At 41.6% G+C, this 14,370-nt stretch overlaps 1 protein-coding gene across 1 annotated transcript in view; it reads left to right on the top strand.

The window, feature by feature from the left end:
* The window catches only part of LOC137284228 (protocadherin Fat 4-like), a 44,304-nt gene extending 31,015 nt beyond the window's left edge, over positions 1-13,289 (top strand). Inside the window, exons 46-63 of the mRNA XM_067815960.1 lie at positions 183-298; positions 762-869; positions 1,406-1,577; positions 1,985-2,076; positions 2,187-2,327; positions 2,831-2,936; positions 3,268-3,671; positions 4,743-4,902; positions 5,401-5,535; positions 5,953-6,095; positions 6,677-6,880; positions 7,131-7,219; positions 7,646-7,729; positions 8,245-8,313; positions 8,742-8,954; positions 9,492-9,629; positions 10,172-10,243; positions 11,392-13,289. Of these exons, the coding sequence (XP_067672061.1) occupies positions 183-298; positions 762-869; positions 1,406-1,577; positions 1,985-2,076; positions 2,187-2,327; positions 2,831-2,936; positions 3,268-3,671; positions 4,743-4,902; positions 5,401-5,535; positions 5,953-6,095; positions 6,677-6,880; positions 7,131-7,219; positions 7,646-7,729; positions 8,245-8,313; positions 8,742-8,954; positions 9,492-9,629; positions 10,172-10,243; positions 11,392-11,929 (2,984 nt within the window). The 3' untranslated portion in view covers positions 11,930-13,289. The remainder of the gene's footprint in view (positions 1-182; positions 299-761; positions 870-1,405; positions 1,578-1,984; positions 2,077-2,186; positions 2,328-2,830; positions 2,937-3,267; positions 3,672-4,742; positions 4,903-5,400; positions 5,536-5,952; positions 6,096-6,676; positions 6,881-7,130; positions 7,220-7,645; positions 7,730-8,244; positions 8,314-8,741; positions 8,955-9,491; positions 9,630-10,171; positions 10,244-11,391) is intronic.
* Positions 13,290-14,370: the final 1,081 nt, after the last annotated feature.

Raw genomic sequence — 14,370 nt, 5'->3', positions numbered from 1 at the left:
CAGCCCTGACCAGACTGGAACATTGTAACAACTGCGATACTCCCTCGGAAGCTGAGACTGCGATGTGGGGGGCATTTTTCTGTATTCACGAGGAAATAATGTGTATTTTCCCCTTCATTCGCTTTCTAGTATTTTCCTTTTCGTTTTACAACTAATTTGAACATGAATGCTATTCGTATCAGATTATCTCGTCGGTGACGTGGTGGCAAGTGCCAAAAACGCAACCGGTCTGACCTTCACCTACAGCATGATCGGAAGTGGCCAGGCAGAAGACCATTTTAAGATTAACGCTAACACGGTATGTCATCTTCTCAAAGACGCACTGCAACTAAAAGTGACATATACTCAGTACGTCGTACGTTATATTCTTTTATACCGATTCGAGGATTTACCTAGGGACCCGGTAAGATCCGCGTTAAAATAGATCTTCAGCAACCTATGCATGTTGCACAAGATGACCAAAGGTCTTCAGACTCGCTGACTGACTTGACACACGCCAACGTATCCCAGATGCGTAGATCGATGCTTATGCTGTTGATCACTAGATTGTCTGTTTCAGACTCGATTACTTACAGACTCGCCGCTATATAGCTGGAATATTGCTGAGTGCGATGTAAAACTAAACTCGCTCACCAAGGTATTTTGAACTGCCCCTATAGAAGTGCATACATCTACGTTTTTGTCCGACTCACGCCTGGTATTTCCCACACCTGGCGTGTGAATTATGTATCTAACACACTGATGTTTTGTCTGATTACCAGGGTGCTATCAAAACAACAGAGAAGCTGGACAGAGAGGCAAGGCAGCGGTACTCGTTCGCTGTGCAGGTCCGAGATGGGAGGGTGCCAGAGAGGACAGCCTATGCAGTGGTTAGTGTACCCGATTGCTTGTAGTTAAACATATATGTTACCGCTCTGCATGGTGCGCACACACAGGTTTTGTTTACGCGGACCTGGAACACAAGGTGTTACTTTACATACAGTAAGTTACTCAGTCAATCCCTTGATTTCTCTTGTCTAATGCAGCTAATTCCGTTTTGAGTGTACCCTCTTTTCATAAATATGCAACTACGCTCACGCACCGCCCCTTATCCAAAACGGAGGCATTATCGTTTAAATTACTTTTAGAAATGTGTGCAGGTGTCACAAAACGGCACACACTTGAAAGGTACGTGGTTACAGTCAGGCAAACAGACGGCTTCTTTCACAAAGCAACCTTTACTAAGGTCAACCTTATCTCCCATTCTTTAACACTGCACTAAGGTTACCTTAGTGACTTACGATCACCTTAGTGCTTCGTGACAGGAGGCTCCTGTGACACGGAGCTAGACCCAAGTTACCATATAACGATACTGACGACCCGACCTGTCACATGGCAAGGCTCATCATGAAATGGTGTTTTGCAGGTAATGGTGACGTTGAGTGACGTGAACGACAACGTCCCAGCCTTCTCTCAACCTGTGTATAGGGTTACCGTTTCCGAGAATGCCACTTCTCAGAATCTGATTCAGGTTACCGCAACCGACTCGGACGCCGGCGTGAACGGCATGGTTACATATACCCTCACAACTGCAACAGGTACAACACGGTGGAACGTCGTCATTCTAGTTAACGTCGGTTATTCGATTGTATAAGGATAACGGTTACCTCAGCTTTTGTTAGTGTATAAACTGTATGTCAGAGTGTGCATGGTGGACACCAGACATGGACTTTACACGTTGCACCCCTGTGGAGAATCGAACCCGGGTCTTCGGCGTAACGAGCGAATGCTTTAACCACTAGGCTACAAAACCGCCGAATTGAAAGAAATGTATCGTACGATATGACTTACCAAAGAGTACGAATATGGAGTTCCTTGTGTTTTTTTAATTATTGATATTTAAATTTTAATTATTTCAAATGTTTAACGCGTGTAAATCCACATTCTCAAGTTATCGGTGTTAGGAGGGTTGATTCTTGCCTAAAATACGTTTTTTCCCTCTTAGATATATTTATCCTGGATCCAGCATCTGGCCAGCTGCGGCTAAACGGGTCCCTTGACAGAGAGACGCAGGCGACCTACGTCCTGACTGTCATGGTGCGTAGATAAACATATGTTGTTGTGTTGTCATACAAACATGATTACCATGTACAAATACTGACATCGAAGAATTTGTTGTGGTATTGTTTTAACCATGTTTGAACCAGGCAAAGGACGGCGGCTCCACACCATTGAATTCCACCTCACAAATTATCGTCACTGTCTCCGACATTAACGACAACGCACCAACGTTCCTCAACGTCCCTTACATCGTGTACATCACAGAAAACAACCCCCCAGGTCAAGTGGTGAGTATGTGTGTATTGGTGGATGGATGGATGGATAGATGGACGGGTGGATGTGACATGGATTGTGTAGCTGAAAAGAGGAGTCAGTTTTAAAAACTATGTATAATTCCATTCTATTCCAAGACTGAACGGACTAAAGACTTATCCATGCTTATCTTATCTAACCGGGAAATGAAGCCACGCCTCAAATATATTTCCCTGCTTAACATTTTTTCACGAACTATTAAGAATTAATACCCATAAAGGAGTAATGGGACTACGTACAAAGCTAAAGTGGACTATCATCAACCTAATTACGTGAGAGGTAATTTATATCTTTGAAGAAAGCGGGTTTTGTGTTTAAAAATTGTTTTTGACAGTGATAGGGTCCATACTTTTCTATAGAAAACAGTTGCTTTCCAAACATTTTCAGATTTTGCTATCATTCTGGGGGTCATGTATTCAGCTGAGGGTGCGTAATGCTACTGTAAAACACTGTTTACCGTCTTCCTGTACTTCTCCAGGTGGTGGACGTCCTGGCCACAGATCCGGACGAGGGTCTGAACGGACGGGTGGTCTATTTCCTCCAACCAGACACAGGAACAGATGTCTTCCACATAGACGCGTTAGGTAATACTTATATCGAGAGAATTTTTTCATTTCTGTCTGTCCTTTAGCAAGCATTGTACACTTACATAGGTGCGATGGGGTTAATTCTGGATTATTTGTTGTCAGTAACATCCATCATTTCGGTGCAGTTACTGTAGTGCAAATAAATGAGTACATGAAGTTTCAAAGGTTGCGCTGTAGACATATACTATACTGAACAGCAAAAGAAAGTTTAAAAAATGAAATATAATAAAAGTAAACGATTATTTTTATGTCTTCTGCATGTATTTGGCAAAAAAAAGCAATTGCGTTTCTTTTGCTGCTCAGTACATTCGTATTCTACTTTACACAGATGGCAAAGTGACCTCTGTACGCTCACTGGACTTTGAACACAAAGAGGTGTATGACTTAACTGTGATGGCCGAAGATCTCGGCACTCCTTCTCTAAGCTCCAACACTACCATCACCGTCCACGTGAACGATACATACGACACCAAGCCTCAGTTCACGCCCGACTTCTACACAGTGTCTGTGTCTGTAGCAACCCCTGTAGGGACGCCGCTGAATCTTACACTCAACGCCGGCAACGGTAACTTCTACTACACGATAAGTTCCGGAAACGATGGTAACCTGTTTGATATTGTTCCTGACACCGGCGTAATGACGGTGGCTGGGAATATCGTCACACAGGGCAATATACTCCTCACTGTCACAGCCTCGGATGGACGAACTCCCCCAAGTACCGACATAGCTAATGTGAGTTACCTTATATATATAATTGTTTATCAACCACTGTGATCTGTCACACCTTATACGGAAGTGAGACTAGGGATTGGACAGACATATATCAGTGTATCACACATAATGAATATTCGGCAAAACAAGTTAAGGACCCAATATGCAGTATTAAAGTAGTATATGGAACATCATATACACTATTACATACTAACACAGTGATAACTGGGGTGATCCTTGACTTTTTTCGTTGAATATACTTACCACCTGAACATATGTGAGAATAGCATGACGCCATTATACAGTCATGACAGAAGTCTTAATGTTTCAGTTTGTCAAAACGTGCACTTATTTGTTTATAGGTGTACGGTACAGGGTATAATTGGTCAGATGTCTACGGTTATTTGTGATATATTTTGATACACCGTCTTTACTTGCAAAACGAGTTGCGTTCTGTGCGGCAGATACAGTGAAATGACTCCAGAGATATTTACAATATTGTGTTCCGGGAATGTTTATCCGACCTTGTGATATGCATTCCAGGACGGCTGTTGAACCTTGTCATACTACAAACCAGTAACATCTATAGACAGTGATTTTTTTTTCGTTTTTATTGCAGCCTTGTGGTATACAAGAGATGACAGAAATACAAATATGTCTGAATGTTCTTTTTTCCAAGCTGATTATTGTAGGGCTACAACGATTCACTCAGACATCGATTCGATTTCACTGTCCATAGTAGACCCTAGATAATTTTCGATTCGATTCTTCATACAAGTAAAAACATCAGATTTCGATTTTCGATGCATCGAACGAAATCGTTGCAGCCCTAGATTATTGCGTACTACTGTAGTGGGTGAGGGTCTGACAGGATGCCAGAGGGGCATCCTTGTCAGGATGTGAAAGTCACGATTTGTTTCCTGGTTAAATGTCATCGTGCTACAACGTCACTAGACGATGTCCATGCTGTTGACCTCGGGTTTAGCTGAGGCTGTTTACAGGAAGAGGGAATTTTACAGGAAATACTGCGGCGTATATAGGGTAGAGGAAACTCTCTTTAGAACATTAAAAGAAAGTATTAATATCCACCAGGTACTAGTCTCTGTGACGAAACCGGATGTGACATTTCCAAAACCCGAATATCACGTGAGCCTTCCCGAGAACTTGACCCCACCAGTGAAGCTGCTGGACCTCAACACTTCCGCAGAGCTGGAGGGTATCCCAGTGACCTATACCATGACGTCACAGACAGGTAAGACTATTCTTTACATGGAGTGGACAAACATTTGTGCAGTCATGGGTGTTTGATAGAGACCCACAAAGCATTGAAATTAAATCCAAAACAGATGCTTTCCCCGAAATCAGAACAAGAGGTATTTTGTACATAACGAAAATACTGAGCGAAAAACCATTCCCAAAGAACATTACGATTGCAAACTATCTGAAATTGTACTTGTGTGCAACGTTTTACTACAATAACCTCCAACTGTATTTTTGTGTTTTAAAAGAATTGCGAAAATTCTCACTCTAACTATCTTGACTTTGATCGTCGACCGTGTCTTACCAACGATGCTTTTTGCAAAGTTATCACTGCCTTAAGAGGACAAAACAAGGATCGGTCGTGTTCTGTGCTTACGTGGTAAATGCACGTCGATATTTGTGTGCAATAATCTTGTCAACGCACCTTCCCATCAGACCTTGACTTCGAGTGTGGCCATTCTCACCTGTGTGACCATCCTTTCATTTGTAGATGCCTTCGTGGTCAACAGTTCCACTGGAGAGGTAATATGCGTGAAATCTTTGGATCGGGAACAATCATCAGAATACAAGTTACAAATACAGGTCGCCATAGTGTTACCCTCCACGACAAGATCTAAACGTGCAGGTAAGAGATACAACTCGTCATCTGAAACATGTCACACTCCGTGTGGCCAGAAGTGACGGTGAAAGATCACTTGTATGCAGCTATTGTCCAATTCGTTCACTGTGATATACAGTCTTTGCTGTGTCTACACTTTTGCATGATTCGTGCCAGTTTGCTTGTGAAACGTGCATCTTTCCGTAATATTCAGATCATGCAACATATTATTACTGACTATTTACAGTTCTTGATTGTTTATGATTCAGACAGATAACGTGCTAGATGTTCCGATGTGACCATCAACTAAAGGATAAAACAAAGCAGAGTAGCTTATGACGTACAGTGTTTCATAGTAAACATGAATATACACATTCTATGTGATATCTTCTCACTGATGTACATGCAATATCGATATCAATGAACGAGAATATTTTTTTCCAGCGGAGTCCAATATAGTAGAAGTGATAGTTACAGTCGAGGACAAGAACGACAACCCACCCCGTATCCAGGCCCCCGGTGGGGGAACACTGGTGTACGGTATCCCCAGCTCAGCAGCAGCAAACTACCTTGTGGTCCAGCTCAGGGTGAGGCACTGTTATGGTTACGGTAATGGGCATCCAATGGGTGTATTGGCATGTAGTGGCTGAAGTTCGGTGGTTAAAATTTCTTTACAGCCGCTGAAATCAAGGCCATCTCATAAAAGGAAACCGTCAAAGCCTAAGATGTATTCATGCTAGTATGTGTTTCACATTCAAACCTGCTACTGAAATGGAAGCCACACATTACTAGGGTCTTACGTGTTCAACCACGTATCAATTAAAACTCACAATGGAGACACCGGATGTCTTGAGCTTTAGCAAGCATCCACCACGAACAGCGGGAAAGGACCAATTTTCTCAGATGGATCAAATGCTATACGAATCATAGCAAAATACGTTTCTGTTCCATGAAATATTTATATAGTACAACCAAATACCGTTGTGTGGAAATTGAAAGGAACTACCTAAATATTTCCAGTTGTCCATTGTTGAACGAAAAAGGAATATACAGGGACCAAGTTTTTTAGTTCGAGACAAATAGTAATTATACAGGACAGTTTTCGTTTCGCTTTTCGTGTTCCAGTGACCGTGTACTAACAACATGTCATTCTACTCTCGTTTTCCAGGCGGTTGACCCGGATGAAGGGGCTAACAGCGTTATCCTGTTCACAGCTACTTCCGGGGACACAACGCAGTTCGGAGTAAACCCTACTTCCGGCGCAGTTCGGTCTCTCGTCAAGATGTTGTCAGTAACCGCAACGGAATTCAGTCTGACAGTCAATGCAACTGACAATAACGGAAAGGGAGACTCCACGTCCTTGAAACTTAAGGTTGTTGTTTATTTTGTTTACAACTCAACCCACTTATTTACATTTAGGTCTTCCTGTCTTCATGACACCTGTGGATAAACTGACGGTTATAAATTCGCATGAATTTAGTGACAGTTGTGTTATTATTATTCTGCCTTAGTGGCAATTGTGTTTACTTGTTGGGTACAAAGATTTGGTTAGATTATTGTATTTTTAGGTTTATTGTATAGGTTTGATGTACTGAATGTAACAGAGTGTATTATTTTATCAGATTATAGTTATAAAGGAGACTGAGAGGTTTGGTCTTGTAGCTCATATGCAACCGTCGGAGTTTAACAAACTCAAGGACAACATCATTGCGTGAGTACCTACATGCTATATACTCTTATATGTTATGTTTTGTGTAACATCGACAACCGGCTAATTAAAACGTAACCAGGGTTCCAAATGAATTCAGCATAACAATGACTTTGTCAGAGGTTATCTCACACCTTGTAAAACCAACTGAAACATTAATTTTACGTCTTTCAAATCTTCATTTCCTTCCTCTTATATTTAACTCACTGTGCCATTTGGATTGACACAATCCTATTTCTTGATTTCAGTATGTTCATTTCTCTTAAACTTCCATGTAATTAAATTCCCCTTGATGATTCCCCAAATCCCATAGTTCTCTATAAATCCAACTGCGCACCTTAAATCCCCATACTTGTTATAACTGCAGAAGACGTTTCATGTTTACTGATGTCCAGTTAAATTAGGTTGCACTCAATGTGTTGTCGGTAGGAATCTAAGTCAGATCCTGGGCCTGGATGTGCAGCTGGAGATGGTGGAGCCACACATTGAGAACGGGAAGCTGGTCTTGACCAAGTGAGTCATGTCATCATTGTGAACACTCTCTGGCAGATATCAGTACTAGTCACTGTTGAGGGTGGCCCTGCATACACTGGCTGCTGTGATTGATAGTCGTTAAAGACATGGCAACAAAACTCCAGTTGGTGAATGGGTCTTTACGTTTGTGGCCTATAGCTGTCTGTAATTGGATAAGAGGTTTTTACAACAGAGATCTCACATGATATGGGGATTTACGAGAGTTCTTATATATTTGCTGATAATGGTATTGGGTAGTTCATGTGAGAGAATAAAAAAGACATTCCGTTTGAGATCGCGTTTCAATGTTTCGACTAGTCATGTAATATGAGAAGTCTCACGCTTAGTGGGACCAGCATTTAAATTTCTGAAACTGCCTAGCATGATCTCCCCATGGAGGCGGCGTAAATATATTGGCTTATTCGGCTTTGGAATCGGTTTGAGATCTGGCAGAAAAGTCCATTTCTGTTAGTTTTATTAGTGCATTAAGTTAAAACACGTGACATTTGTTTCAGGTCAGACGTGTATTTCCATGCAGTTGACCATACGACAGGGAAGGCGGTTTCTTTTGAAAAGATCAAGAGGTGAGCTGTGACTTAACCTAGCACATGACATTCACTTGACAGCTATGGTATTTATTCAATATATCATTATATACATATTCATGTAGCTGTTAAATCTAAGCACTCTTTTGAATTATGGTACCGAGGCATACCTACAATGACTGTAGCATCCATCCTTTGGTAAATGGAACAATGTCAACGATTGGTAACGGATTGTTATTGTTCATGTTCTTAAACGCCTTTCTTTAACGTTCTGCGTGTATTAAGATCAGGTTCTGCTGCATGATTTTCTGGAATATTTACTGGCTGTAACTCAGTGGAATGATCATACTATTTCGATTAAAGGGTCAAGACAAAATAAATTTGGTTGTCCAATAGTACCACTTGGGGATGTTCAAATATCACACTGTGTAGACAACGCTGCTAACGGATAGAAGCATTCTCTCTAGTCTCGTGGCGGCCAACGAGGTCGCTATCAATCAGCTGTTGGGAGTGCTGAGATTGTTGACTGTTACCCTGGCCCCGACCTTCACGCCAAGGTTCAACACTACGAGGCAACCCTACGTCATCAGTGAAGCCGAGATTGCCATGGTTGTCATCGCCGGGGTCATGTTCATAGGCAGCGTGGCTGCAGTTGTCGCCATCATCAAAATATGGAAACAGTGAGTAAATGTTCTCAGAGAAGACATTGTGCTTGACTGGTTGAATGAAAGCGGTGTTTCTGCAAGGATATGGGTTGTATGTTTTATAAAAACCTATTAGAGCGAGTGTGAGGTATCATTTCCATCGTGTCAGGACAGGATGAGTTTTGGCCGCTGCTTCAAAGCACAAACGATATTACTACTATTGAAGTTATGAAAAACATCGTATTTTCGTGACTCTGCATCTTACGAATATTTCATTATATGGATAAAACATGGCGAGAAATAGGTTCTTGCTTTACTATGTAGATTTGCGTTCATTATCTAGCCAAAACTGCTCGTTGTGGGTTTCAATACCAGATTTGCTCCTTCTATGAGGTGTGAAGCTGTAAGCGTGTCATTGTGGGTTTGTCCAAATATATGTTTGGCGTATAATATACCTTAGCAACCTTCTAATCAGGGTCAACTGACAATTCGCAAACTCCGACCAAAGCACCTGCAGGAAGTAGATAATGCCGACTGTGCTAGGTAGTAAGCTGTTAACTTGTGTGTCACTAGGTACGAGGAGTGGAACAAGAAGCAGGAGAAAGCGAAGATTGCCAGGCAACGGCAGAAGAAGATGACAGAGGAAAGGGCAGTGGACGAAGGCTTCAATGAGACCAACTTGGATTCGGACACTGCAGAGCCACTTGACCTGTGAGTACTGGCAGATGTTGCCACATGTGGATGCCACGTTAACACGAAGGCAAAGGTTTGCTGAGGGAGAGACGGGTTTGTCTCTCCTTGAAGGAAAAGACTATGTTTCAGATTCGGACAGCTATAGATTTCTCCCACCAGGCACCTCACACACTCTGGCTTTACCCAGCTACAGGGCGAACAACCTGACTGGCATGTGCATACATTCTCCGTTTACCCGTGTACCATGTCTAACGTTACACTGAAAGATGTGATGTGACTTTTAATACATTTGCCAGATCCCTTTAAAACTACTGACACGAACCGTGACTGTTCATCAACCCTTACTTTTAACGTGGTGCAACCTCAAACACCTTGACAGGTATCGAGTTCGAAGGGATGATCCACACAGCACTGTTCGTGAGTCTATGATAAACTTTGTAGTTCGATAGGTCCAACCGTGATAAACGGATGATGGTCCTTCTTATTAATTCTCACCCTTTGCATATGATTGTTGGAAAAGATACACACATATTGCTTTCATCAGACATTCCGTGTTACAGAGATGCTAGTGAAGACTCGGCGTCCAGAGACTTCACTCCCGGGATTCATCTGCGTCCCTCCAGAATGGCAGAGTAAGTTGGTCATCCTTCAGATGTCATGGCAACACTTCATAGATTGCGATCTTTAAGAAATGAAAGCAGAAGCATGAAGACAGTTCTCATTGATAAAGCTCAGATAACGTATTAGCCCATTCTATATACTCACTGCAACGAATAGGGGAACACATGATACTACAAGTGTCCCTGTATTTATTTCTTGGTTTCCATGAGTATATTTCACTAACATTGGTTGTATGTCTATAGACGTTTTTGGTCAAGATATTCAATTAACCTGATTGAACATTTTATTGACGCAACACAGGATACTGTACTGAGGTAAGTAAACGCTAAGTCAAGAAACATTAGATATAGTCACTTTCCATGGGTCTATTGTAGTGCACGTAAGTTCAATAGTATACACACTAACATACAGTTGTACATGTAATTCAAACGAAGTGTACGTCATGCATGCTTGTATCCTTGTCTTTGCAACAAGTAAAAATCATTTGAGCCATAGTGTGCATTTGCATTCAATAACTATTTAATAGTTAGACGTCCAGGGCCTCCTTTCACAAAGCGCTAAGGTGATCGTAAGTCATTCAGGTAACCTTGGTGTAATGTTAAAGTATTGGGATTAAGGTTAACTTTAGTAAACGTTGCTTCGTGAAAGGAGCCCCTTGTGTTTCTGTTTCTTTATAATCTTCTTTTGAAATTATTCATGTTAACAGAATAACATTTTATCCCGTTGTCCACAGCTTGCTATGTGAACCGACTGAACCGAGAATCTATAGCTACGTTGTCAAACTCGTGTTCCGGTTCGGTACACTGAATTAGTTACAGATGACCTGGCATGACCATAGTACCTATGCTGCTATAGACATCAGGGCGGTTGGATAGCCTCGTGGTTATAGCTTCGCTCGTCACGCCAAAGACCAGGGTTCAATTCCACCACATGCCTACAATGTGTGAATCCCATTTCAAGTGTTCCAGTTCGTGCTTTGTTAGAATATTGCTACAAGCGGCTGAAAACTAAACTCACTCACCCACACTCACTCTTATAAGTACTAAGTATATGGCACAAATACGTTTAGGGACATTTTCCAGGAATGTTTTCCTGGCCTAAAATATGACCTGATTTTGATACCGTGAACTGTAAAACCTTGTGTGAATTCTTTTGTCAGCTCTCTGAGGATGCTGGGGTCGAGACGGAGGTCGGTGACATCCATGGAGGAGCAGGAAAGAGTGATTACTTTGGGCAATGAGCACAAAAGTGCCAACATAATTGATCTGCGGAACCAACTTGCTAGTTTGGAGCTGGACAGGGTTATTGAAATGTTTGACACTGAAGATTCTTCCACTGACAGAGACGGATGTGACGTCGAAAGCGGAAATACACCCGTTCTGCTGCGTGCGCCGATACCATCAACATCTGGAATCAACCCTGGAGGAACAAATGCTCCCGACGAGCTAACGTCTCATCCGAACACCGTATCTGACGATGTTTCCCAAGGGAGGGATGATTATGTTGATGTTGATACCGACAAAACCAGTATTAAATCCAAAAATGTTAGATTTACGACTGTAGATCCCCCAGACAGTGGCAATTCTTCCGACAGTGAAAATCTTATGCAAGAAACGTTGAGGAGAGAGAAACATTATAACCCATGGCTGGATACAACAAGAGATGCGCGCACGGGAGAATTAGTTACTTCGCTGTAAGGAGTTTATTCAACAAAGGGCATGTAACTGTATAGTTGAATAGCTCGCGTGTGCCTTCAGCAGGATAAATAGCGCGTATAATGTTGACACGTGCTACCTCACAGTTGTATGTACAATATTGACTGAAGTACTGGTCAGATACACGTAAGGAAAACCCCCTTGCTGTTGCTATACGATGATCCATATGTCATCATCATCATCATTATCATCATACAATAACCTAATAATAACATGTACTATCTCATCTATGGAACCAGCTGACGGAGGCTAGTCAATACTAATCGATAACGTGTGCCTCAGCTGAGGGTCGCTGCATGGGAATGAACACCACACGACCAGCTCGTGTGTTTATGGTGTTGCCAGCTGTTTCTAATAGCACTTTTACTATTATAAAGGTCCACGCTACTGCAGGTCAGTCATCGTGCTATATTGTCAACAGAACGAAACGAGTGCAATAATCTGTATACAGTGTTGTATGCATGGCGAAGCGTGTTTATTATATTTTACTTTAAGTTATCATCAGTTTAATATTGTATGTATGTGTTGATATATATATATATCTATATACTCTATTTTTATATCCATTTATGATGCACGATGATACTCAAGTACTGTATATTTCAAGTGAACTTCTGATGTGTCAGATGAAAAGTGTCTGAAATCGGCAATACATTTTTGTTATATGTGACACACCGTACATCGATAATGTAGTTATAACGACTTACTGATAGACCTTATGTATAGCCATGTTCGGATGTCACTAAGTCACTAGCAGTGATATATCGAGTTTAACGAATCGAGGCACCATTCTATGGAAAGAGAGAATGGCGGATGTATGGGATTGTATGAATGTCTGTCGGTGTAACTGTATAGAGGAAGATGTACCTCGACATTCAACATTATTTATACCTTTAATATTTGTAAATATAAGACTTGCTACTTGGACATCTCTGACTGTCAACAACTGAGAATCTGTGACCCAGCGCTGTGTGGAGCCTGTGGCTGTCTACGCGCCACTGCATGTTACACCGTAGTTCTTGCTGAGTGCCTGGGTATTGTGATGCATATATAAATTGTTTTAGCTTGTATTTAAATGTGTCTGAAAGTTACGTGAATCGAATATGAATAAGACAACGGGCAGCTGTTGACGTCACAAATTTGTGTGCTGTCAGTGTTCGTGTTTATATAAATTATAGTCTGTGATCTTTGGGGAAACCCTTTTAGTCAGATAACATCAAAATAGCCGTGACCAACTGACAACATGACATTAACGTATATCATGACCCCCTTTGACGTGATCAGAGAAAATGTTTTAACTTTTGTTGGCTACTTGGGATAAAATATACTTAAGTAACTATAATTAAAAGCTTTGTTTGTTTTGGTGTCAAGTGACGGGCTGTTGTCGCAGTAAAGGTAACAGCTAACGGGTGAGACCAGCATGCAATTCAACGAATGAGTGTCCCAAATGTTTGGTTGACAAACTATAAGTACTTGTTGCGAAAGCGATATCATCTCTTTTAATCCCCTACATTTGGCATCTTAATAATTTCATCTGGTTATTGATCAGAGCCGTAAGTATTTTCTTCATGCATTAACATTTTTTGCGTACTCTTCTGGAAGAATGTACTAGTATTTCATCGTACAATAAACATGTTTTGCTGTATTTGTGTGCGCGCCTTTCACAATTGTGTAATGTCATCACATGGTGGAAAGTGAAAGTAGTCTGAGGTATATACTAGTAGTTGTCCAGTTTGAGCTAAACTCACTCAAACTCTGGGCAGTGCCATGCCAATCTTAATCGTGGCATGGCCGTGGGATATTCGATTCCGAATGAACTGTCTGACCCTGTTGTTTGTAAACAAATCTGTTGTCAGAATCGGACATCAGCGAACAAGAGGTGAATGGAGATGAATCGGACTTAAAATCGGAATGGTTCGTTTACGACTTACTAGATTTATAAATGTTATCAGGTTTTCCAGTCCTACAGCGAGGATTCCACGACAATATAGAAACAGCGTTACCTTTCACAAAGCGACCGTAGCGCTACGACTGTCGTAAGTCTATGTTAAAGGATGGGAGTTACGACTGCCGTAAGTCTATGTTAATGGATGGGAGTTACAATCACCGTAGCGCTACGACTGTCGTACGTCTATGTTAAAGGATGGAAGTTACGACTGTCGTAAGTCTATACTAAAGGATGGGAGTTACAATCACCGTAGCGCTACGACTGCCGTAAGTCTATGTTAAAGAATGGGAGTTACGACTGTCGTAAGTCTATGTTAAAGGATGGAGTTATGATTACGTTTGCGCTACGATCGCTTTGTGTAAAGGGCCACACAGACCGGTAGTGAAAACAAATAATAACCTGTCCCTGCTGCGACTTCAGAGGCTTACACGCTCGACCTTAAATGATATTTGCTAGTCTTAAATCACAAGATCGA

Source organism: Haliotis asinina, chromosome 5, assembly GCF_037392515.1.
Source record: "Haliotis asinina isolate JCU_RB_2024 chromosome 5, JCU_Hal_asi_v2, whole genome shotgun sequence".
Taxonomy (NCBI): domain Eukaryota; kingdom Metazoa; phylum Mollusca; class Gastropoda; order Lepetellida; family Haliotidae; genus Haliotis; species Haliotis asinina.
The sequence above is the reverse complement of the archived record's forward strand: the minus strand, read 5'-3'. Positions and strand labels throughout refer to the sequence as shown.